At 45.7% G+C, this 25,988-nt stretch overlaps 1 protein-coding gene across 2 annotated transcripts in view; it reads right to left on the reverse strand.

Moving 5' to 3' along the window:
• The window catches only part of PPM1H (protein phosphatase, Mg2+/Mn2+ dependent 1H), a 301,454-nt gene that overhangs the window by 25,414 nt on the left and 250,052 nt on the right, over positions 1–25,988 (reverse strand). Inside the window, exon 9 of one of the 2 annotated variants that reach the window (XM_002711306.5) lies at positions 4,287–4,438. The exons of the other annotated variant lie outside the window; for it this stretch is intronic. Coding sequence (XP_002711352.2) covers positions 4,287–4,438 — 152 coding nt within the window. The remainder of the gene's footprint in view (positions 1–4,286; positions 4,439–25,988) is intronic. 2 annotated transcript variants of the gene reach the window in all.

The following is a 25,988-nucleotide window of genomic DNA, read 5'->3' on the forward strand; positions in this document are numbered from 1 at the left end:
ACAGAAATCAACAAACAACAAATGCTGGTGAGGATGAGAAAAATGTACCCTAACCCACTGTGGATAGGAATATAAACTGGTACAGCCACTGTGGAAGACAGTTTCAAGATACTTCAGAAATCTGAATATAGACCTACCATAGGACCCAGCCATCCCACTCCTGGGAATTTACCTAAAGGAAATGAAATCAGTAGATGAAAGAGTTATCTGTATTCCCATGTTTCCTGCAGCTCAATTTACAATAGCTAAGATATGGAATCAACCCAAATGTCCATCAACTGAAGACTGGACAAAGAAATTATGGGATATGTGCACCATGGAATACTACACAGTGGTAAAAAAAATGAAATCCCATCATTTGCAACAAAATGGATTAATCTGAAAACATCATACTTAGTGAAATAAGCCAGTCCCCAAAGGACAAATATCATTGGTTCTCCCTGATCTGTGACAACTGATAAAGCACCTAAAAGGTCATCTATAGAGGTGAGGTTGACACTCTGAGATGCAATGATTTTGAATAGCCCTTTTCTCAACTGTTGAGAAACAGTTCTTTTTTCATACTATCTGTTGAACTCTTTATTTAGTATAAAGTTAATAATATAAAGTTAATTTGAAAAATAGATCTTAGTAAAAAATCAGAGTGGGAATAGGAGAGGGAGGAGGAAGAGGGATGGGCAGAATCAGTATTTCCTAAAATTGTACTTATGAAATGAATGAAGTTTGTATTCCTTAAATAGAAGGTTTCTGGGGGAAAAAGAAGATAAAACAAACAAAAAAGAGGTCATCTTTTGAGGAAGCAAAGTTTGTAATTTTAATGTAGACAAATTTAGCAGTCTTTCATTTACTGTGTTTTGTCTTAAGAAATCATTCCCTACGCTAAGGTCATAAAGATAATCTTTTAAGCTATCTTCTAAAAGTTGTATTTATTTTTGCCTTTTGCATCGTAGTCTCATTTTAATCACTGCTGTGCATTATTACTGTTTTTTAAAGATTTATTTTTATTTATTTGAAAGGCAGAGTTACAGAGAAGAAGGAGGGACAAGGAGAGAAATCTTTCATCTACTGGTTCACTCCTCAAATAGCACAACAACCAAGGCTGAGCCAGGCTGAAGTCAGAAGCCAGGAGCATCTTCTGAGTCTCCCATGTGGGTGACCCATGTGGGGTCCAAGGACTTTGGCCATCCTGTACTGCTTTACCAGGCACATTAGCAGGGAGCTGAATTGGAAGTGGAGTGGCCAGACTCAAGCTGGCTCCCATATGGGATGCTGGTGCTGCAGGCCATGGCTTTAACCCAATGTGCCACAGTGCCAGCCCCCGAGTTATTACTGTTTATGCTCTTAATGTTGTTTATTTGTTCTATTTTTGTTCTTTCAAAAAATTTACTTTTTTTATTTTTTTAAAGAAATTGATTTTTTTGGTATGCTGGTAAAACATACCTAAAATAACTCTTTTAGTAATTTTTTAATATTCATATCAGTGGCATTATGGACACTCACATTGTTATGCAACCATCAGCACAATCCTTATCCAGCCCTTTTTCATGTTCCCAGCTGAACTACTCATTCCAGGGGTGGGGAAGCTGTTCTTGCCATGGGCTCTCTGGATGTTGATAACAGCATTCGTGGGCCACACAGAATCATCATCTTAAGAGTTAGATTGCTATAAATTTACTGAATTTCAAGTCCCACCTGCAGTTGCCTTGGCAGAGCCAGACCAAATGCTTCTGCTGGCCTTATACAGCCTGTGAGCCAGACGTTCCCCACCCCTCAACAATAAGCAGGTCTTCCCTCCATCCAGCCCCTGCACCATTCTCCTTTATGTTTCTATGAATTTGACCACTGTCTAGGACCTCACACAATATTTGCCCTTTTCTGACTGGTCTGTTTTACGTAGCATCTTGCATTTAGAGTTTATCCATGTTATAGCACGTGTCAGAATTCTCTTCCCTTTCAGGCCAAATAAGATTTGACTGTATGCATTTACGTTTTGTTTAGCCATTCCCTTGGGTTGCATTGACCTTTGGGCTGTTGTGAATAATGCTGCTATGAATTTGGGTGTAAAAATGTTAAGGCTGAGCCTCTGCTTCCATCTCTTTCGCATATATACCAGGAAATAAAATTGCTGAATCATATGTGAGTCTATGTTTAATTCTTTGGCTCCTACACAATTTTCCACAGTGGCTGCATCGTTTTATATTCTCACCTGCAATGTTCAAGAATTTTGATTTCCCCACATGGTTGCCAACACTTATTGTTTTCTTTTGAACATGTTTTATGAGGGGAATATAGGAAGAGCCAGTGAAGTAACTCAAGTCTTCCTTCAGCAAGAAATGTCTGACTTTGTGGTTAGGCTATGTTTTTCTTCCTGTCTTCCCTGCCGGTCAGGGGTTCCTTGTGATACGGGGAAAGCTTGGGAAAAACTTACCTCACGACATGGAGAGAAACTAGTCACTTCTGGAAGTCAAAGGTTAGTGGAGTCATCACCTATGCTTAGCTCATTAAATTAGAAAAAGGCTTAAAAGCCAGCCTTTATTTGATTACTTCAGAGACAAAGAGAAAGACACAGATGGACAGGGAGAGTTTGTGGCTACTGGTTCACTTCCCCAATGCCTGCAATGGCTGGGATTGGGCCAGGCTGCAGTCAGGAGACTGGAACTCCATCTGAGTCTCCCACAAGGGTGGCAGAGACCCAAGTACTTGGACCATCATCCACTGCCTTCTCAGACTCATTGGCAGGAAGCTGGATTGGAAGCAGGGGAACAGGTATTCTGATGTGGGCCTCTCAAGTGACAGCTTAACCTGCTACACCACAATGCCAGCCCCTGCTGCCAAATTTCACTTCATACATGGGACATTCTTATTGCTATTTTATGCAGTCTACGTACATTTCAATATACACACATACTTACTCACAGCTTATCTTAATAATCCACCCTACTTCCCAGATCTTCCAATCGGCATTCTTCGTTTTCCTATCTGAGCATATACTTCTGGAATTTCTCTTTACAGGAGATTGGTTGGCAATAAAATTTCCTAGTTTTTGTTTTGCCTGAACTTCATCCCTCTTTATTGATGGTTTTATTACATATAAATGTAATATATGTATTATAATATAGCTTCTATACTGATAGCTATTTTTTCCTTGACCAACTCAAGATACAATCCCACTGTCTTTTGGCTCCTATTGTTGCTTTGAAAAAATGAGCTGTCAGCCTAAATGTTTTGAGCATTCCTATGTGTCTGTTTTGTCATTTCTTTCTGGTTGCTCATAATATTTTTTTTTAAAATCTGTTTGAGATTTGTTGGGCTTTTCAGGCCTTAGGTTTAGTATTTTTAAAGAATTCTAAACTTTTTATTCTCATCTTCTATAGTACTTCCTTTTAGAAATCTATTTGGAACCTCTGAGGTCAGTCTAGTCTCTTACTTCCATTTTATTTTTCTCTTCTCTTTGTCTGTTGGAGGCATACTCTGGATTATTTCTTCAAATAAATTTTCAGGTTCACCAATGTTCTCTTCAATTGTTTAATTCACTGAATTTTTAATTTTTATGTTTATATTTTTCATTTCTAGAAATTCCATTTCCTTACTTAAAAATCTTAGCCATTTTAGAGCCTCTTGCTCATCTTCTCAATATAATAATTTAACAACAATTTTGGAAGCATGTAAAATATCTATTTAAATTTCTGACTGATGAGTCTACTAATAAAGTATTCACAGTTTCAGCTTTACCGTTTCTGCTGGTTGCTACTCATGGTGAATTGTTTCTTTGTGTTCTAGGTAAAGCTTTCTTTCTCTAGAGGTGATTTCTCTTTATTTCTGAGTGGCTTCCAGGATTTTTTAGAATATTTACCTGCCCCCACACTAGAAAGGAATACCTACTTGAATCTGTCTTCTGTCCTTTCTCAGTCTTTCCAGAAAGAAACAATTACCCAAAATTCAAAATCAGCGCTATGGAACATGTGTCATCACTCTTACCAGCAGGATCAAAACCTGGATTACTCCTACTCTGGAGGATATGGAGTGAGACTGTGAGAAGGAAATGCTGCTGAAATATCTAACAAATCAAACTGTTTACTACTTACATATTGGTTCAACTTAAGGAGGGTTTTATTTGGCCTAGAAAATACCTCTAATAAGATATACAGTTTCTTTTGCAGTTTGATTACTGAACCATCCCTATCACTCTCTGCTATAAATTATGAATGATGAAAACTGTGTGAGTGTTTCAGTCATGTCATGCGTGTCTCCTGAAGGAATACCTACAATCACAGCAATGCACAAACCTGTGAGGGTCATCTGGGTCACAGTTAGGAAGAAACTGAGTGATTGCTTCTGCTACTTCTTCATTTGATAAAACATCCCAGAGTCCATCAGTGGCTAAGATCAGCACATCATCTGCTCCATGCTCATATTTGGAGAGATCGTAGACTCTTACCTGAAAGGAACAGGAATACCACAGCATAAGAATCAACACATGATTCTCCTTCATGAAATGATTTCTTGTTTTAACTTGACAGGCAGAAAGACAATGAGAGAGAGAGACAGTATACCCTCCATCTGCTGGTTCATGTTCCAAATACTCCCACCAGCTGGAACTCAGACAGGCTGAAGCCAGCAGCTAGGAACCAATCCAGATTTCCCAGGCAGGTGGCAGGAACCATTACCTGAGCCATCACCTTTGCTTCCCAAGATCTGCATTAGCAGGAAGCTGGAATTAGGACTGGAGCCAGGACTTGAACCCAGGTACTCCAAAATGGGATGCAGGTGTCCCAGCAGGCAGCTTCACCCCTGGGCCAAACACCTTCCTCCTACAAACTGATTTTTGATTCCTCTTCCGTTTTCCTGACCAGCCTAGAGGTTTTGGGGTATGTACTGTAAGGTAGTTGATTATACTAGAAGCTTTATGGCCAGGGTACCCTCCTTTGATAACTTGCTATGCAGACATATGGGTCCAATAAACAACCAGGAATGAGCCCAAGAGATGGCCTTAATAATTAAGTAAGAATTAAGTTGAAAATGTAACACTTGAGGTATGCTTGGAATGATCTTGAAATTCATGCTTATGAGTGTGGTCTTCAAAAATTTCATAAATAGGCCAGCGCCGTGGCTCAATAGGCTAATCCTCCACCTTGCGGCGCCGGCACACCGGGTTCTAGTCCCGGTCGGGGCGCCGGATTCTGTCCCGGTTGCCCCTCTTCCAGGCCAGCTCTCTGCTATGGCCAGGGAGTGCAGTGGAGGATGGCCCAGGTGCTTGGGCCCTGCACCCCATGGGAGACCAGGAAAAGCACCTGGCTCCTGGCTCCTGCCATCGGATCAGCGCGGTGCGCCGGCTGCAGCGGCGGCCATTGGAGGGTGAACCAACGGCAAAGGAAGACCTTTCTCTCTCTGTCTCTCTCTCTCACTGTCCACTCTGCCTGTCAAAAAAAAAATAAATAAATAAAAAAAAAATAAAAAAAAATTTCATAAATAATATGTATTCTGAAAAAAACTGTGCTCGGATTTCAGCATTTTTCGTACCAAAATAAACTTACTTTTTAACTCCATTTCCCATAAACTTTTTGAAGTATCCTCTTATTTGTCTAGGACTAAGGAGACTGACTTTATTTAATACTCTCACTTGAAACCCTTCCTGCCTTATCAGTTATGAGGCCCAAGAGGCTGGATTCCTTTCACATGAGAATGGGGTTCTGACACTGCACTGTGGTGGATGAGCCCCAGGCTAAGGTACAAAGCACTCAAGCTCAGCCTGAGTCTCTGCAGCAAGTGTCTGTCTTGAGTGAAACCTTAAGTCTTTCCTCATCTCCATTACCTTACATGACTTGGATACTTCAACATCTACCTGTGTTCTTTAAAAAGAATAGGGCAGCCTTGGCGAAACTAACAACAGATACCAAGCTTCAGTTGGGTTGAATTCACCTCTGCCTGTCCCATCTCATCAACTGAGGACAAAGGCAGGCCCATTTAATCAGTCTCCTTCAGCTTCCTTCATTCTTGTATCCTATTTTCTAAAACAAACTCTGCAGGCAAGTGAGAGGTCAGGGTGAGGGAGGATGTAGTGTAAGCCACTGTGTATGTGTCCACCACACAGTCACTGTTGTGTCATCTTGTAGGTAGAGATAATACAACCAAAGAACCTACCAACTATTCAAATCCAGGTCTTTGATAGCTAAGCTAAGCCTTCTATTTTTAAAAATTAATAATTATTTTTCAACTGGAGAGGCAGAGAAGGGGTGGAAGGGTGGCAGAGCTCCCATCTACAGGTTCACTCCTTAAATGTCCCCAAAGGCCAGGCCTAACACTGGGAGCTTGGGAGCACAGGCGAAGGCGAATCTCCCACACGGGTGGCAGGGATGCTATCACTTGAGCCTCCACTGCTGCCTCCCAAGGACTGTATTAGCAGGATGCTGAAGTCAGGAACCAGAACTGGATATTAAACCCAGCTCTCCAATATAGGGCATGGATGTCTCCCTGCTGAGGCAAACACCTGCCCTGCCACATTATGCTTTAGAAAGGTTCATCCAGGCCAGTGATACCCTGTGTGCGGCTGGCTTTGTGGGTTAACAGCCAAGGCCCAGGGGACAGAAAACTACCAAGTGCTCACCTACAGAGCCCTTGATCATTGGGTTCAAGTGAAAGGTAGCCACCAGATGCCAGGCCTCTATGTCCTGTAAACTACGTGATAATAATTAGCTAATGGCGCAGCACAAGAACTACGCTTAGGGATGTGCACTAGTGAGTAAACCACACTGGCCTTAAGCATCTTCTTCTCAAGACATGCTACGTGAGGCTCAGCTGACATCCTGGAGGAGGTGCTGAGCCTAATGAGCCAAATGAAGGAAAACAGGAAAGGGGAACTAAAGCAGACTGGAAAGGCCCAAATGTCAGAATGCTATCTTCAGATCACAATTAATGTGATCCAATTTCTACTCTAGTAGAAGCAACCAAACCCTGTTCACTGTATCTTCTTCTCTGGTCCTTGCATGTTTTAGAGCAGTGCTTATCCTACATTGATATGCATAGGCATTGGCTGGGGATTCTGCTAAAATGTAGATTCTCAATTCTGGGGTAGGGCTTGAGAGTCTGCAGGTCTAACTTCCTCCAAGCTGATGTCAATGCAGTAGCCACACAGACCACACTTTGAGTAGCAGAAGCCATGAAGGACCCCAACTGGGTCAGGTCTGTACACAAGGAAATCAAGGGCCCAGTGGAACCTGTAATGCCAACACAGACTATTCCTTAGTGTAGGCTCTACAAAGAGACAGCCATTATCACTCATGGGCTTCTCACTTCAGGTTTTAGCTTACTGTATTGTTCCTCCCAACCCGCAAAGAAACCTGTTAGTTAAGGAATACAGACTTCATGCATTTCATAAGTACAGTTTTTTATTGCTTTTTTTTTTTTTTTTGACAGGCAGAGTGGACAGTGAGAGAGAGAGACAGAAAGGTCTTCCTTTTTCCGTTGGTTCACCCCCAAATGGCCACTGTGGCCGGCACGCTGTAGTTGGCGCACCTCGCTGATCTGAAGCCAGGAGCCAGGTGCCTCCTCCTGGTCTCCCATGCGGGTGCAGGGCCCAAGGACTTGGGCCATCCTCCACTGTACTCCTGGGCCACAGCAGAGAGCTGGACTGGAAGAGGAGCAAACAGGACAGAATCCGGCGCCCTGACCAGGACTAGGACCCGGTGTGCCGGTGCTGCAGGCGGAGGATTAGCCTATTGAGATGTGGTGCTGGCCTCATAAATACAATTTTAAGATTTAGTGCTTATTCCCACCATACCCACCCTCTCACCCATACTCCCACCCCTCTTCCTCCTCCCTTTCCCATTCCCATTCCCAGTCCCATTCTCCACTAAGATCCATTTTCGATTAACTTTATACACAGAAGACCAACTCTATACTAAGTAAAGGGTTCGATAATTTGCACACACATAACAAATACCCATTCAACAGTTGAGACAAGGGCTGTTCAAAGTCATTGCATCCTGAAGTGCTTACTGCATTACTAAACTAAGTATGCAATAATTTTTCTTACATTAGACTGCTCCCTTCTTATTGGAGGCTATCAACCATAAACTTTTGCAAAAACTGAGCTACAGAAAATAGAAATATTAAGTAACCAGAGGTAGGGAGCTATGGATGTCAGTTGGCTCAATCCCATGCTTGGGGCTAAGTAGGAGATTCTATTTTTCATACAGCTCCTAAAAGGGAGGTTCCCAGGCCTGAGGATAACATCCACTTAATTTTAATTTCAGGATCTGCCCTGTGATGAGGGGCCAGAAAGCTTCAAAATGCTTTCTTTTGACCCAAGAAAAGAGACAGGCTGAGTTTTGAAGCTGAAGTTACCCTGCTCACCACTCAACTGGAAATCTGTCCAACAGAGTGGGTGTGGATTGATACAAACATGTCTGAAATGCTACCCTTGAATTTTGTCAATAAAGGGAATTCTTTTCTAACTCCACTGTTCATATTCCCTCCAACAGCTCCCTAAGCCAACATGGAAGTCCCCTTCAATACCATTCTCTGAGTAATCTTTAAGTAAATAATACAAACCTGGTGGCAGCCCTATTCCCAGAGGCAATCTGCAGTTAACATCTCTTGGGTTCCCCCCCCCCCCCCCCGCAACCCTTTGTTTCCTGCTCCTCAGCCAATTTCCAAAGGATTTTGCCAACCTTCCATTCAGAACTCACATCCTACACATTACCCTGTGAGGCAGAACCTTGGGCACAAAGGCTTTCAGAGAAACCGGACTGCTGTCTCGGCCACCCCGCAGGATGCGCGTCCTCCCACAGCACGTGCTGCAAAAGACCCCAGCAGGCTCTGCAGCCCTGACCTCTCCTTCCAGAAGCTCTTGCTGGTCCTCCTCAAGGAGACCACACCTACTGCCCCACAACTCCCCTGCTCAGTTCCTTGTTTTTTTTTTTTTTTTCTTTTCAACTTTTATTTAATAAATATAAATTTCCAAAGTACAACTTTTGAATTATAGCAGCTTTTCCCCCCATAACCTCCCTCCCACCCACAACCATCCCATCTCCCACTCCCTCTCTGTCGCTCCTCCTCTTCGCGGAGGAACAACACAGGACCCTGCGCTGTTCTTTTGCCTGCTCGGCCCTCCCCGGGTTTGCTGCTGGTTCTTCCCAGGTTGGCTACCGACCCTTCCACCTCCGTGGAAGGGCGGTTCCCCCTAGCCACTTTCCCCACTTCCGCGGGGGAGCGGCACACCGCCGGCCGGCTCTCTCGGGGACTGCTCAGGTGTTCCTTCAGATAGACGTTCCCCTTAGATGTTCCTGGTGCATGCCGTCTCTCTCCTCCTTTATAGTCCTCCTCCGCCAATCCCAACTCGGCTGCCCACACGCCGAGTATGCTGCTCTCCTCCAATCAGGAGCAGGATCAGCTCCTGGAGGTCATCACTCAAGTTGGCAAGAGGCAGCTGTGTAGAAGCTGTTTTCTCCTCTCCCAGCACCATATTGTGGGAGAGCAGATGCATAGAATAAGTCTTAATTCCAGTAACTTAGTCTAGTCCGGGTTGCTCCCCACACTCTCCCATCCCATCCTTCATCATGATTCATTTTCAATTATCTTTATATACAGAAGATCGATTTGTATATATTAAGTAAAGATTTCAACAGACTGCACCCACACAGACACATAGAGTACAGAGTACTGTTTGCATAGCAGTTTTACCATTAATTTTCATAGTACAACACATTAAGGGCAGAGGTCCTACATGGGGGGCAGGTGCACAGTGACTCCTGTTGTTGATTTAACAATTGACACTCTTATTTATGGCGTCAGAAATCACCTGAGGCTCTTGTCATGAGCTGCCAAGGCTATGGAAGCCTCTTGACTTCACCAACTCTGATCTTATTTAGACAAGGCCATATTAAAAGTGGAAGTTCTCTCCTCCCTTCAGAGAAAGGTACTGCCTTCTTTGATGGCCCATTCTCTCTGCTGGGATCTCACTCACAGAGATCTTTCATTTAGGTAATTTTTTTTTTTTTTTTTTTTTTGCCAGAGTGTCTTGGCTTTCCACGCCTGCGAAGCTCTCATGGGCTTTTTAGCCAGATCTGAATGACTTAAGGGCTGATTCTGAAGCCAGAGTGCTGTTTAGGGCGTTTGCCATTCTATGACTCGGCTGTGTATCCTGCTTCTCATGTAGGATCATTCTCTCCTTTTTAATTCTATCAATTATTTGCAGACACTGGTCTTTAAAGTTTTTTTTTTTTTTTTTTTTTTTTTTTTGACAGGCAGAGTGGACAGTGAGAGAGAGAGAGAGAAAGGTCTTCCTTTGCCGTTGGTTCACCCTCCAATGATGCACCGCGTTGATCCGAAGCCAGGAGCCAGGTGCTTCTCCTGGTCTCCCATGGGGTGCAGGGGCCAAGCACCTGGGCCATCCTCCACTGCACTCCCAGGCCACAGCAGAGAGCTGGCCTGGAAGAGGGGCAACTGGGACAGAATCCGGTGCCCTGACCTGGACTAGAACCCGGTGTGCCGGCGCCGCTAGGCGGAGGATTAGCCATGGCGCCGGCCTCAGTTTCTTAATGTTCCTAAGCCACACACCAAACTAATGGGCTCTGGGGTTCACCATGTCTCATCCATCTGGAAGAGTCTGGGCAGGGCAACGCCTTTGTCAGAGCCTGGAGAACGTGTTCAAGGCTTCTGGTGGCTTGTACTCATGTTCCCTTCTTCCAGGAAGCACAGGGAAGGCCCCACAAGTCCTTGAGATTCTCGGAGTTTGTCAGAGCCATGTCATCTGGGCAGCTGAGACAGGCGGCCAGGGAGGACTGCTCTCCTGCCTTCTGACTTCATCACATGTGCACCGAGCACTAGCTGGGTGCCAATGACATTTCCATGCACCAGAGAGGCAGGGGACAAAAGTGACGTCTCTTACAGCTTCTCAACTAGTACATGAGACAGACACACCATTATAGTCCAATGTCAGGAGGACTGGGTCTCTGGAGAAAACAAGGAGCAGGTAAGGAGAGTCGGGGAGTCATTCTAGCCTTGGGTTCCACTCCTGCTTGTATCTTGCCTCCCTTCATTCTAGGGCCTGGCACTGCTCTGGATTAAGAATATGGGGTTACAGACATGGTGTTGAGGATGGGGGGCTTAGAGGGGTCCTCCAAGGAGGAGCGCCAAGGAGCTGCCACCTTTCTTCTCCTGTCTTCTGTAGGGGTGATCATTTCCTGTCTCATAACACACAGCATTTCCCTATATGTACATGTCTGACTTCCTATGTCTGTATCTTCCACAAGAGTAGTTACTGTCAGACGTTAATGTGTTTAACCATCATGTGGATACTATTTAACAAAAATTAAGATTCTAGGGTTCTGTCTTTAAATACTCTGTGGAGAATTAAGCCAGGGCCCTGGCTTGAACAAATGTAAAGACTACAGGTAATTCTGATGTGAACGCTGGAGGAACCTCACCTTGAAAAGCACTAACAAGCAATAAACTCCTCTAAGGGCATGGTCTGCCTTGTCCTATTTGTTTCTATGGCCAAAACAGAGCACAGAACCTTGGGTTGGGTAACCGTTCAATTAATAACCAATGGAAATGTCTCCCTGAGTGGGCATATACCCCATCCAGTAATGATGAACACCCAGGAATCTGGGTCTCTTATCCCCCCCACCCCAACATTCAATATTTGGAGGCCAGATATCCCATTCTGCCTTTCTCCAGTAGTCCTAGCAATACTGTTCACAGTGGAAACTACAGTTGATCTTCAGGAATATTCTTTGCTGAGATAGACAATAAATGGGAGAAGTGGGGAAAAAATGTCAAACATGCAAGATCCATTCACAAGAACTCCTCCTAACTCATGATGCCCCAAGAGATTTAACCTGTTAACTCCAACGCTTCCAAATAATCACCAAATGCAATGTGTTAATATTCGGAACATTTGCTTAACTTATTTGAGGGGTAGAGAGAGGAGTTCCCATCCACTGGTTCACTCTCCAAATGCATGCAAGGACTGGGCTGAGGCCTGGAACTCAATTCCTGTCTTCCATGTGGTTTGCTGGGACCCAAGTACTTGAGCCATTGTCTGCTGCCTCCCAGGGAGCCCATTAGGATAAAGCTGGAACTGGGAGCTGAGCCAAGACTCAAGCCCAGGCACTCTGATGCGGGATGCGGGATGCGGGTGTCTGAACCACTAGGCTAAACATCCACTCCACTGACATTTAACAGAAGTAGTGAACTCTTCTTTCCCTGTTTTCAGTGGAGCGGTCAACAAACAGGAAAATACTCAGCGCTGGAGAGCAGGAACAAGTCTGGGGGGCCAGAAAGAGCCCTGGCTGACGTGCCTGACTGAGCCAAGTGTTGGTTGCTCTTACTGGGCTTCTGAGCTCTTAGAGACACCTGCAGTGTTATCACTGGGCACCTATTTCACACATGAGCCTGTGAAAGGCAACTCTTTCATACAGCACCTCCACTTAGCGCTCAGCCACAGGCTGCTGCTTCAGCATTTGTCTAATACAGGCTCACATCTTTGCCCTATTACTGATGATAGTTCAGTGGCATGTTAAGAGAGCTTATAGTACCGTAAGCTGACGCTGGCTTCTTGGAGCTACCTTGAAAAAGAATCCATCACTTCTTCCATTTGCTAAATCTCCGCTGCCTCTCAGAGACGCCCTCGCGGCTTTTACATCTTTATCAGCTCAGCAAATTCTCCAAACCCTTCTTCCCTCTTAAGCACTCAATGTAGGATGATGAGTTCCTGCAGAGCTCAGGCTCGGCTTTGCCAAGGAGAAAAGCATGCGACAAGACCTTTAGTTCAGGCCTCTGTGTGTAACTCGCTCATGACTCGAGACAAGCCATTTATTCTCCCTGGCTCTCAAAGTGAACTCATCTGAACTCTTTTTTAAAAAATTGAAGAAAAAAAAAACCAAGAAAAATAAATAGGATAACACCTGGTCTAACTCTCTCAGAAAGCTGTTATGGAAATCAAGGAAGACACTTTGGAAGGGAATTGCTGATTCTCACGTACTGTGCATCATTCTCTCCTGGCACAGATCTCGGAGCACTGACACTGAGTGTGGATTTGTGGGTGGAAGGAAGAGAGTAAGAGTTGGCTGCGTGGATTGGCCTTTAATTCCAAAATCTGCAGAGAACAGTGATGGCGGGGGGACTCTCAGGAGTGTTCTTGGCAGAAAAGTCCAAGGTGGCTCCCAAGGTAAAGGCAAAGGCTGCCAGCAGGTGGTGGGGAACAAGGAGAGTTTAATGTCTGGTCCCTCTCCCTGTTGTGGCCAATCCCAAAACTCAACCTACAGAACTTAGCATATGGTACTTGTATGAATGAAACTCCAGACTATTTCTCTGTATTCCTACGAACCAAGTAGGTTGTTTTAAGAGAGGCATCTAGCAAGCCACCAAGACTGTATCCAAATTCTCTAATTCCATCCATACTACATGTCATAAAACCATTAGTGAATCTGGTGGCAAAAGACTTGGGTCTGAGACATCTCTGTCCCTTGGTTGTGAGGCAAATCACTTTGTTCATTCACAATTTCAAAGCTTATGGATGTAGGAGGAGTACTGATTCCTCAGACTCTCCTCAGGAGAGTGTTAGGAGGGAGTTGGGACATCCTACGTCTTACATGTAGAGGGTCCAATGCCTGGGGATGTGAGAGTGGGCTGGTGCCTTTGGGCAACTTTGCCAAGTTTGGTTTGGCTGCATGACTGGATTTCCATTTGGAAGAAGTAGGGGATGAGGCTTGACTTTCCCAGTCTGCAGTGTCTCCCTTTGCAAAATCAAAGATTAGGAGTAGGTGGCCCCTGAGATGCTTACAGCTCTAACATTCTCCGACTCTTTCATCATAGGATAAGCTAGACCTGGATGTGACTGGCCATATGACCTCAGAACTTTTGGCTGCAAATGAATCAAGTGACCTTTCAGTACTGCAAACATGTTGGATGCTCGTACTAACCAAAAAGAACTGGCTGTGGTGGCTGCAAGTATAATTTATACTTGGAATATACCACAGATATTCTTGAGGGTTTGTTTTTTTCTTTTGGAGTCTACAGACAAAACAAACATTGGGCTTTGAAAGGTGGATTCAGACTAGTAGCTCAAAAAGTTTCAAAACCAGCCGAAGTACTGGATGGTGTGAAGACAGCCTGGAGTTGTACCCAGTGCCTGGCTGCTACAACAGAAGGCTTCCATTTTTTTTTCCTACAAAAGGTCTGGTACTCGACAGCTCAGTGAGGTCAGCTGCAGGCGGGAATTCCACTACACGCTGGGAGACTCCCATGAGAGATTCCTTTCTTTTGGTTCCCAATAGCTTATTCACCACTAAGCCAGAAGCACACTGAATGCACAAATGCATGGATGACCTTGAATCTAGACCAATTCTCATTTGAAGAGTAAGTCCACCTTCAACAAAATGTCCTCTGTGGAGATATGGGTTGGAAGAAATCTCAACCTGTGCGTGCAGGTGGATGGCTTGAGTTGCCTCAAGTCCATTCAGGAGGCAGGTGAGGAATAAACAGAGTCACCACAGATCCTTGCTTGCCTGAATTAAATTTGGCTTGTTCCTGTTTTCCCAGCATAACTATTATTTCAAAAAACGTATTCCATTTTTTTCCACCAGCTTTAAAAAAAAAAAAAAAAAAAGAGTGAGAGCTAGGGCAAGAGAACTCTTCCATTTACTGTTTCACTGCCTGAATGCCTGCAACAGGGCTGGGCCAAGCCAAAGGCAAGAGCCTAGAACTCAATTTATGTCTCTCACGTGGGTGGCAGGGACCCAACTAATTGAGCCATCACCTGGTGCATCCCAGGGTGCACATTAGCAGGATGTTAGTATGAGAAGCAGAGGCAGGACTAGAACCCAGGCACTCCAATAGGAGATGTGGGCATCTTAAGCAGTGTCTTAATGTGCTGTGCCAAGTGCCACCCTCACCACCAGCCCCCAGCGTAATTATCAACAGTGTTCCTTTGACTTTCAAAAATGTCCTGTTGAGGGGTAAGTAATATGGGCACCTGGCATAGGAAAAATTAAATGACTGCTCTTCTTTGTTCCTGTGGCTGCTACTTGTGGTCAGAGGGACTGACACCACCACAGTGTGTTCCTGCTTCCTGGGACTCTTCACAACGGCAGGTTTGCAGACATGGCAAGAGAACCAGTGAGCAAATCACCACGCAGGCTACCTTAGAAGAGGAGACAGGGTTACTGCTGGCAAACTGTAGGACACCCCTGTGTGGCAACATCTATCCTATGGAAGTCTTTGATCCCCAAATGCCCAGGTGTCAGCAGACTTAGTTCCAGTGGAGAATGAGGTATGTAGGCTGTCTCCTCCACCAGGCTGGCACTGAGTCATATGCAGCATAAGAATGAATCAGAGTCTAGGACCAGGAGTAGAATGTATCTCGCACCCACGTTAGGACTGCAAAGCTGAAATTCCTGATGCACAATGAAGGATGGCACAGGACAGTCCTTCTCAAAGAGTAGCTTTTGAATCACCTGCTTCACAATTTTTTTTGACAGGCAGAGTAAGAGAAACAGAGAAAGGTCTTCCTTCTGTTGGTTCATGCCCCAAATGGCTGCTACAGCTGGCGCGGTGCCAATCCGAAGCCAGGAGCTTCTCCTGGTCTCCCATGGGGTGCAGGGCCCAAGCACTTGGGCCATCCTCCACTGCACTCCCGGGCCACAGCAGAGAGCTGGACTGGAAGAGGAGCAACTGGGACAGAATCTGGTGCTCCAACCGGGACTAGAACCCAGGGTGCCAGCGCCGCAGGTGGAGGATTAGCCAAGTGAGCCATGGCGCTGGCCCTGCTTCACAATTTTCTTACACTGTGAAAGTTCCTAGAGCCCTCAGGATACCTCAGATTTTCAGGAAGAAGATCTCAGGGATTTGCATCTTTCAAATCTCAGTCTAGTGAAATACCACCACTTAATGCAGAAAAGGCACAGGTTTAACTGAAACATTCACATGAAGTTCTTATTTTTCAGGCAGTCAGAGGGGAATGATCACCAGTTAGAGGAAGTATCTGGCACACTACACTGGTTGACTCCTACTGTGTGACCAAGAATTGTGGGAGTGGCCAAGCCAGTTTTTTTTTGGGAGTGAATCAGATTAAGTCTCAAATTTTGATTGTATTCACACAGGTGGAGGTGGGTGTTTGATGAAATGGTTGAGACACTGCCTGGAAGCCTGCATCCCATGCCTGGGTTTGAGGCCTGGCTCTCCTTCTGATTTCAACTTCCTGCTAATGGACACGCCAGGAGGCAGAAGGTGATGGCTCAAGTACTGTGTCCCTGCTATGTACATAAGACACTTGCCTTGAATTTCTGGTTCCTGGCTTCATTCTGGCTTAACCCCAGATGTTGGAAGCATCTGAGGAATGAACCAGGAAATAGGAGCTCTGTCTCTTTGCCTTCCAAATAAAAATAAATAAGTGAAGGCAGTGGGTGTTGTGGCTTAAGCTACCTCTTGGAATGCTCATGTAGCATATCAGAGTGCCTGGAATCATGTCCTGCCACCACTTGTGCTCCAGCAGACCCTGAAAATATTTGGGTCCATGCCACACACAGATGGAGTTCCTGGGTCCTGACATTGACCTGGGACCTTTCTGTTACAGGCATCTGAGAAATAAACTAGTGGATGCAAGATTTCTCTGTTACTTTTCCCTTCAAATAAATTAAAAAACTGAAAACTTTTTCAAAATGTGCTGGTTGACAAATTTCAAATCAGCAAATGAAAACAACACATGTAAATGGCACACAGGCACACACGTGACTGTTATAGCTGAACTCCAGAGTTAGAGACGAAGGTGGACAGGCCGACTTGTGAGGTCTCTCTGGCACAAGGTCAGAGTGTACCCGAATCAAAGAGAGCAACTCGTGTACCCTTTTAACATTGATTCTCCCCCTCCCCTCATGCCTGCTGCCAACACATTCAATGTAGCACATTCAAGTAGTCCCCAAGGGCGCACCACCCAGAGAACACAGAAGCACAAGATACTGCCGATGTGCAGGACTGGAGAGGTGATGACTTCCGGTTGTTCAATGATCCTAAGAGCTCCCCATCTTCCCTTTGCACAGAGTGACTCATGTTTTGTGAGGCACACCACTTGGGGGTCTCTCTTTCAGGCTACAAAAGTGATGATTACAAATTTAGATACTAATATGAATATTTATTAGGAAAAGGAAAAGAAATCACAACAAATTACTAGAACCTTGGCAGCGTAGGTCTTTGAGAAATGTTTAGCAAAAAGCTTCCCAATTCCATCTGTGCTTCTCTTCGGCAACAACCAGAACTCACAGGGGCTGACCTCATCAAAGGTCCCCAATCTTGAGTTTAATTAGCTTCTTTGCAAATCTTTCTTTACACTACAAACCAGATTTCCTTTCTTAATTAGCTCAACAGCTAACTCATCAATGTACATTAGTTTGCACTAGAAAGAGAGATGATTAGTACTTTCATCCTCAAGATTTCACAGCAGGGAGGCACTATCACAGGGAGGTTGTGATAGTCTCCAAGACGACCACCATCAATTCCTCCACTCCCTGTACATGTGTACTGCTCCTCACTTCAAGAGCTGGATTCCAATTCCCCTCACTTCAATTACGAACTGGCTTTAGTGATGTCTCTAGCCAATGGAACGTGGCAGTGGCTATACTCTGGGATTTGGGAAACCAGATCTGAAGAAGCCTTGTAGATGCTGCCTGAGAATCTTGAACACCCTGTGTTTTGGAATATTTTCTCACAGAGTCCAGCTGCTGTGTTATGAAAAGCCAAAGCCAAATATAGGGGCAGGAGTTTGGTGCAGTGGCTTAAAGCCCCACTTGGAATGCCTGTATCCTATATCAGAGTGGCTGGTTCATGTCCCTGCTTCTCTGCTTCTAACCTAGCTTCCTCCTGATACACAGCTTGAGTAGAAGATGGCTCAAGTACATGGACCCTTGATACTCATGTAGGAGATGCAGGTGGGATTCCAGGGTCCTGGCTCTGGCCTGGCCCAGCGTGGCTGTTGCAGGCATCTGGGGTGGGAACCAGTGGATAGAAGGTCAGTCTCTGCTTTTAAACAAAATTAAAGAAAAGAAAACAAAACAAATGCAAATGGAGAGGCATTGTGTTGCTACTTCAGATAAACTCTGAGCCAAAGGCCAGCATCACCTGCCAGCTGTGTGAATGAGCATCTTGGACTTCCAGCCCAATCTTTTCTTCAGATGACCTCAGCACCAACAAGCACCTATGATCCCAGCAGAGAACCACCCAGCTGAGCCCTGTCAACCCACAGAACCATGAAAGATGGTACCAGACTGATCTCTTAAGCCTCTAAGTTTTGTAGGTGGTTTATCTTGCAGTCAACGGAGACACAAAGGCATTGTAGTGTGGTCTCCCGTTTTGAGGGTTGGTTAGTCAACAACGGGTAAGATCCCCTGGGAGACAACCTAAGACAGGCATAGCCACATGAGGAGACCACATGAAAACGGGATCAACAATGGAATAACCAAGGATCATGCCTCCCATTGCTCAAAAACAAACGAAAAGGGGGAAATGTGGTGGAATGAGAAGGCTGTGCCAAGATGGCTGCTGGCAAGTGAGTATCAGTTACTCAGGAAATGGCTTCAGAACCCACCTGGTAAAGGAGCCTGCCTGGCAGCAGGCAGTGATTGATTAAGGCATAAACCGCCCCTTGACTGGATTGGCTGCCTCAGCTATATCAGCTGCTGTACCAACTGAAATAAATGAATCTGGGCTGCTTGCCTCTAGCCCACTTTCACCTGGCTCCCAGTGTCTGTCATGACTCCACGCCTTTTGCCCCCACCGCACTCCTCCTCTCAGAACGAATCCACAGCAACACTATAGTGGGATGTAATACTCCCAGGCCCTCTCTCCCTGTGGTTTTGATGAGACTCGGGACACTGATTTCTTTGGTATTTTCTCTTTGGTCTCTATTTTCCCATAAGTAGCAGTTGTGCCTTCTGCTCCTATCCTGCAGCAGGTAAGTACAAGGGAGACTCTCTAGCATGAGGCTGGGAGATGAGAATTCACAATAGTACCATCATCCTCTAAATCACATCTACCACTGGTTCTTTTTTTTTTTTTTTTTTTTTCAAATCCCTCTCAGACATGCTTCTGTTTTCAGTGCGCCAGTCCCCATCCTAATTCAGCTGCTATCACACGGCTTCAGTCCTACACTGGCTGCCCTGGCCCCCATCAGCTGTTAGGGGAAGATCCTCCCCCTGCGGCCTCAGGTCCAGTTGGAGAGCCTCTGCAGTAATTAGCTTTATTATAGCTAATAGCCCTTCGAGCTAATCTTCCAAACTTAGTGACTCCCTGAGGCAAATTTTATTTCATACCAGCCTCACTTCTGCTTCCTTCTTTTTCTTGTCCTACTTATTCTCTTCTGCTTTTGATTATATAGTTCTCCCTCCCTTATCCAAATTCTTCTTGTCCCTTAGGAAGTGAGAAACAGAAATGGCTAATTATTCTTTGGCTAGTCTCACCTTCCACATGGCCAAAAATTCTTGTTCCTTGAGGACCTGTTTCCCAGTGTTCTCAATAAACACGATGGGAAGTGCCAGTGATATTTTGTGGTTTTGATGGAGCTAGTATTTATTAAGCCAGGTTTTGTGCAAGGCATGTTATATGCACTGTTTAATTTTTTTCTTTGGATTCCTTGGTGTAACAACTCTATTGTTCTCTATTTTTACTAAAGGAACTGAGATTTAGGTAAACTTTCTCAACGTCACTCGTCGGTAAGTGTAGAGACAGACCTTGAAGCCAAAATTGATTGACAGTCAGGTTTTATGTCATTTTTTTTTTTTTTTTTAGCAAGAAGCTCGAATTGGGAGCAGAACCAGAACTTGAACTTGGACATTCCAATATGGGATGCAGGGGTCCCAATCAGCATTTTAATCATTGTGCTAAATGCCTGCTCCCAGTCTGAATTTTTAACTACTCTGTCCCCCTGCAAAGTTGTTTGGAAAGCTCTAGGGATTTTTCATTTAACAACTTTTCCCTTGTCTACCACCCAGAGATAGCTACTGTTAACTGCTTCAGAAAACATAAAGGTCTTTGGCTATGCCTAGTTCATACCTGTGAATGTAGCTTTTCTATATACGAGTACAGTCATTCTGTTTCGCTCAATACAGCACGGCCATTTTCTCATGTCATCATCTACCCACACGATTTCTAATGAGTTGGCCAGGCCACAAAAGGCACAAAACCAAGAAAATGTGCTTTTTCCTAAAACGGGGTCATAACTCAGGACACAATAAGTCAGAATCAGAAGACTGTAAATATTCAGAGGGAAAGAGAAGATCTTCCTTCAATATTATTCAGGTTTTCCTGGGAGACATAGGGGTTGGGGCTCAAACAAAATAGTCACCCTCTCTTCACACAAAAGTGGATACTAGGAATCCAGGAGTCAGACACCTTCCTGCGGCTGTAGGAAGAAGACTGATAATTAGGAGCGGCCTCATGCCAGGTCATTTCATGGACATCCTCATTTGCTCTTCTCAGTGACTTGTCAATTTGGGCATTTCCATCTCACCTTACAGGAGAGCAAAGAGGCTGGAACCACGTGTGCATACCATAGGCAGTCCTGGTGCTGGGGTTGGGGTTTAAAGACTTGTGTCTCAGATCTTTGTTCTTTTGGGGAAGGCTGTTTCAGATGAAAGGAAAAATTCTATCTAGATTTTAAAAAATCACCGAGAATGAGCTAAACGAGTGATCTGGAGTTATAAAAAACAGCTGGCAGGAATTTTGAACACCAAGGAGGGGAAAAATGAAGCAGAGAGAAGACTGGGCTCCTTGTGGTTCCGCCTGGCAAAGGTGGAGGAGAGGCCTGACTGCTGAGCTGGCAAGGGAGCTGGCTCTGCAAACTGCCCCCAGACAGAAAACCGCCTTGTTCTTCCCAGAGCCCGGGTGAAGGCTAAGGGCAACAGCCTAAGCCTGGGAGCAGCGGCTCAAAGTGGGCGAAATTCAGAACTCTGGCTCTGCAGCAGGCCTGTCCCAGGCCAGAAAGGGGCGTGGAGGAGAGAACATCTGGAGGTTTAGGCTGCAGGCGGGTGCCAAGGCGCCTGACGAACAGCACAGGATGCATGTGCTGGGCTGGAGGTGGGGGTGGGGCAAAGCGGGGAGGGCCTGGGCTCCAGCGCCCCGAGTTAACAAATCCTGTCTTTCACCACCTGAACTCTTTGAGGATGGTATGAAAACATTCAGGGGTGAGTTTCATCAAGCAAGAGGACTGGAGACATTTTCCTCACGGTAGGGGAGAGGCTGCAACCCTCCCTGCTACACAGAGCACACAAGGTGCTGGGACCACAGCAGTCACGAGGCCTCTGGCACTCAACCCACAGCCTCCAGCTCACAGGCCTCGGCTCAGTTGGTGGGGGCCTCCTGTGGAATGCCGGTCTGGGCCAGAAATCCCTGCCTTCAACCCCGCAAGGCTTGAAGGAGGCTCAGCAAACCTGGCGGCTGCTCCCTGGGTTTGGCAAATTCGAGATTTTTCCAGCGTCTTGTGTTCAGCGAAACCGAAAATGTGTTTGGCCAGAAACCCTTCTCTAATTTTTAAACCCCTGTGCATTTTTTACGTAAATCCAATCCACATGTTTTTGATTTATTTATATTGAACTCATCAAATTGAATTAGGAGCTCTAATGATGAATGGGAACAATGCTGATTTCCAAGAAGACCCTTGAGCCCCCTTTTCCTAGAACTTAATCACATCCCACCCCACGACCATTCAAACCAGCAGGCTGAGCTGCATTTAAAATTCAGAACCCAAAAGTGAAATAAAGACCCGCGCCTGGCACAGACAGAGCCGAGCAGGGGAATGTTCCCGGGGAGTCAGAGTGAGGAAGGGTGGGACAAGGAAGACAGCAAGGGCGTCCCCGATTCTTCACTAGCTGGGTTGAATACAGTAATCTGACAATTTTCTTGGGAATGATTTTATCACTACCACCCAGGGGAAAGGTGTTCCTGCCCAAAGGATGGGGGACGGAAGTGGGGGTGGGGGCCTGAACCCATCCTCTTTCTTCTGTTCTCTCTCACAGCAGCCAGGGCAAGCTGCTGCTCCTCTCCCTCTTTCTGGTTCTGCCTACGGGCTCTCCATCTGGAAGCATTTAAAATGTACAACAATTTTAATCCCATGCAAGAAAAGCTCAGGACGCACACTCCATACCCATGAAGCTGACTTTGAGGCACACAATCTTGGTTTCCACAACTCTTTCTGGCCTAGATTCGCACACACTGTGTTTCCCAGTTCCCTGCTCCATTCACCATCATCTCCTACAACGTCAGTCTGAGGCCCACTATTTCTTGGAGAAACGGTGGCCACTGATTTCACTGCTGCCCTGGGTTTAGACAAAGGTGCCCTCTGCAGAGCCCCCAGAATCAGTCCTTAGTGGGTCCTCAGGACACGGACCAAACGCATTTCCTTGAACTCAGCCTTGCACATGCAGACCCTGATTCATGTGACAGAGCTTGGTACAGGCACCAGCTTGCTCCTTAATAACAGTACAACCTTGAAGGAGTTATACTGTACTTCCCTATGTCCCAGTTTCCCAATCTGTAAAATGGGTATAATAATTATACTTGCCTCAGAGAGCTCTTGGGAAGATTAAATGAAATACTGCATGTAAAAATCTTAGTATGTTGGACAAGAAATATTGTTCAAAGGGCACAAGGTTTAGTTAGGAGGAATAACTTTTAGAGATTGACTGTACAGCAGGTTGACTCTAGTTAACTGTAACTATAATTACAATGTATTATATGTATATAATTACCATTTGTCAACTAAAAATAAAAAACTTAGTTTGGTGTTTGGCCAAGACGAAATTGTTCGTGTTAGTTGTTATTATTAGCTATCAATATGAGTTGTCACGATTACAAAAACTTCCACAGCTTATTTAATTCTATAATTTTTCTGAGAACATGTACATTTTTGCAGAGGTTGACAGCTTCCTTCTAAATCCCAGCCCTCACCAATGCTGAGGAAACCAGCAAGCCCCTCCCCCACACACCAAAGTCAGTGCAGTCAGGTGACCTGCGGTTTCTGCGCAACCAGCCGGGCTTCCGACTCAGTCCTCAAGGAGTCTCCCATGCAGCCCCACGTTTCAAATCCGCAGAGTCTTCCTTGGCTCAACGGCATCAGAGTGAACGGGAGATCTAAAGGCTAATGCACACAGAGCATTCTGCAAACCGGGCCGAGTGGCTTCTTACTTTACCTAAAGTTATGCACGTGTGTGGCTGGCAGAGGGGATGAGAAGGAAGGTTTCTGTTCTGCTTGAAGCAGCAAAACGGTTTATTCGTGTTTTCTGGAGCCCCTCGGGACACTTGTGGGAAGCAGAGAAGAGGAGGCACCATTTCACACGATAAATGCCTCTCTCTAAGGGGAACAAATGAAGACATTTATGAATCCAGTTATAAGCTATAACTGGATTATAACTTATAATCACAGATCAAAGAGAAGAGTCTTCAAGGTCTAGTATTTATTGCTTTTTCTCCAGTGAGAGGTTTCAGCAGGAATTCATGGGTCCTGAGGTCGGCCAGAATAGGGGGACCAGGGACCTACCAGCTCCGAGGGGCCTTGGATACCTTATGTAGTAGTGGTTCTCATCCTGCAGAATTGCTCAGTGGCTCCCAGGGAGAAGCGTTCTTATTTCCAGCAAGCTGCCCTCAGTTGAAACCCTGAGTGATGTCAGGAAATACATACCTTCCATGCCCAATACTTCCCAGCAGTTTCTCTCTCGGTGGCCTCTTAGTCCCCCTGTACCTAGATGTATTTTTGGACACATCTTGAGCCCATAGAAAGCGCTGGAGTGGACAGAGTATTGAAGACACATCCAAAGCCAAGGAAGACAGTCACACGTGGCCTACTCTAAACCAACAGATTCCCCTCTAACACTGTGGAATTGGGAGAGTGAGGAAGTGGGTCGCTTGGTAGCACAGTCATGTGGCAAGTGGCTGGAATTTTAATGAACGGCAGAACTCCCTCATGAAGGTGGACAAACTCCTGCTGGGGAGGCTCTGTAGGACAGAACCACTCTCCACAAACCCTGGCTGCTCACCGAATCTTCCATGGACACTACCAACTAGTATTCCAATGTATCACTAAACACGCCCTTTTTTGGAGTTAACTTGATTGACTCTCTGTTTCCTCTAATGAAACGAGCTTTCATTAAAATAATACCTGCTGGGGCTGGTGCTGTGGTACAGTGGGCTAAGCCTCTGCCTGCAGTGCTGGCATCCCATATGGGGTGCTGGTTTGAGTCCCGGCTGCTCCACTTCCAGTCCTGCTCCCTGCTAATGCACTTGGGAAAGCAGTGGAAGATGGCTCAAGTGCTTGGGTCCCTGCACCCGTGTGGGAAACCCGCAGGAAGTTCCTGGCTCCTAGCTTCAGATCAGCCCAGCTCCAGCTGTTGCAGCCATTTGAGGAGTGAACTAGCAGATGGAAGACTTCTCTGTCCCTGCCTCTCTGTAACACTACCTTTCACATGAATAAATAATCTTTTAAAAATAATAAAATAGTATCTACTCTTGGGAAGAACATGCATGCAGCTATGTCTAAATGACCTGGGCATTTCCCACTCAAGGTGTTGCCTGAGCACGGCAAACACTGTAGAAATTGGAGTAAAGCTCTCTTTCTCCCAGTGTCCCTTGCAGGTAGGGGAGATGGTCATGTGACACAGTTTTGGCCAATGAGATGCAAGCACATATCTGTTGGGATAGAGGCTTTCCCTTCTTCCCATCTGGAATGAAAATATTTTTTGCTTAGAGCTGCTGCCACTACCTTGCAACTATGAAGGAAAAGTCAAGAGAAGGGCAGGATGCCAGTCCTGCCACATCTGAGCCACCGAATCTCAGCCTCTCCACGTTGCTATTAGGTGCTTTTTTTTTTTTTTTTTTGACAGGTAAAGTGGACAGTGAGAGAGACAGAGAGAAAGGTCTTCCTTTGCCGTTGGTTCACCCTCCAATGGCCGCCACAGCCGGCGCGCTGCGGCCGGCGCACCGCACTCATCTGATGGCAGGAGCCAGGTACTTCTCCTGGTCTCCCATGCGGGTGCAGGGTCCAAGCACTTGGGCCATCCTCCACTGCACTCCCTGGCCACAGCAGAGAGCTGGCCTGGAAGAGGGGCAACCGGGACAGAATCCGGCGCCCCGACCGGGACTAGAACCCGGTGTGCCGGCGCCACAAGGCGGAGGATTAGCCTAGTGAGCCACGGCGCCGGCCAGTTTTTTTTTTTTTTTTTTTTTTTTTTTTTTTTAATAATTTGGAGCTGCCATGGTTTGAATGAATCCCCCAGATTTAATGTGTTGGAAATCCCATGCTAAAGGTACCTGGAGCTGGGGTCTCTGGGAGGTTGTTGGGATTAGATAAGGTCCTGGGGGCGGGGCTGCCAAGACCACATCATTGGCTGTCTCAGGAGAAGAGAGACTGAAGTAGCATGTTTGCTGTGTCGCCACGGATGATGCCCTCCACCATGTTTTCATGCACTCAGCAGGCCCTCACCACGTGTTGAACAGATGCTAGTGCCACACTCCAGACTTCCCAGCCTCCAGAACAATGAGCTAAATAAACCTCTATCCTGGATAAATGACCCAGGCTGTGGTATTCTGTTACAGTGGCAGAAGCAAAATCTTTTCAAAACGATATACTTTCTGAAGTCAACACAGAACCGGATGGGAAGCAAGACCAATGTGTTTTTCACTTCAGTTCTCCAAGTATCAACTAAGTGAGGCTCTCCAGGTAACTGAGACCTAACAAAGGGATGAGGTACATATGAGTAACTGGTAGAAGGCCATCAGTGAACATGCCGGACGAGGAAGTTGCTCCATGTGTACCCCCAGTAGACAGACACTGCTTCTGGCTGGGGGAGGGGACAATCGGGGTCACCTCCACAGAAGTATCTGAGCTTAAAGCTGGAGAAAAAGAAGAATCTGGTGTCTGAGGAAGGGGAGAAAGGACATTCTTGGCAGAAGGGGCAGTTTGAGTAAATATGGGAAGCCGAGGGTTATGTGCAGGAAACAACAGGTTC

The sequence above is a fragment of the Oryctolagus cuniculus genome, chromosome 11, assembly GCF_964237555.1.
Source record: "Oryctolagus cuniculus chromosome 11, mOryCun1.1, whole genome shotgun sequence".
NCBI lineage: Eukaryota > Metazoa > Chordata > Mammalia > Lagomorpha > Leporidae > Oryctolagus > Oryctolagus cuniculus.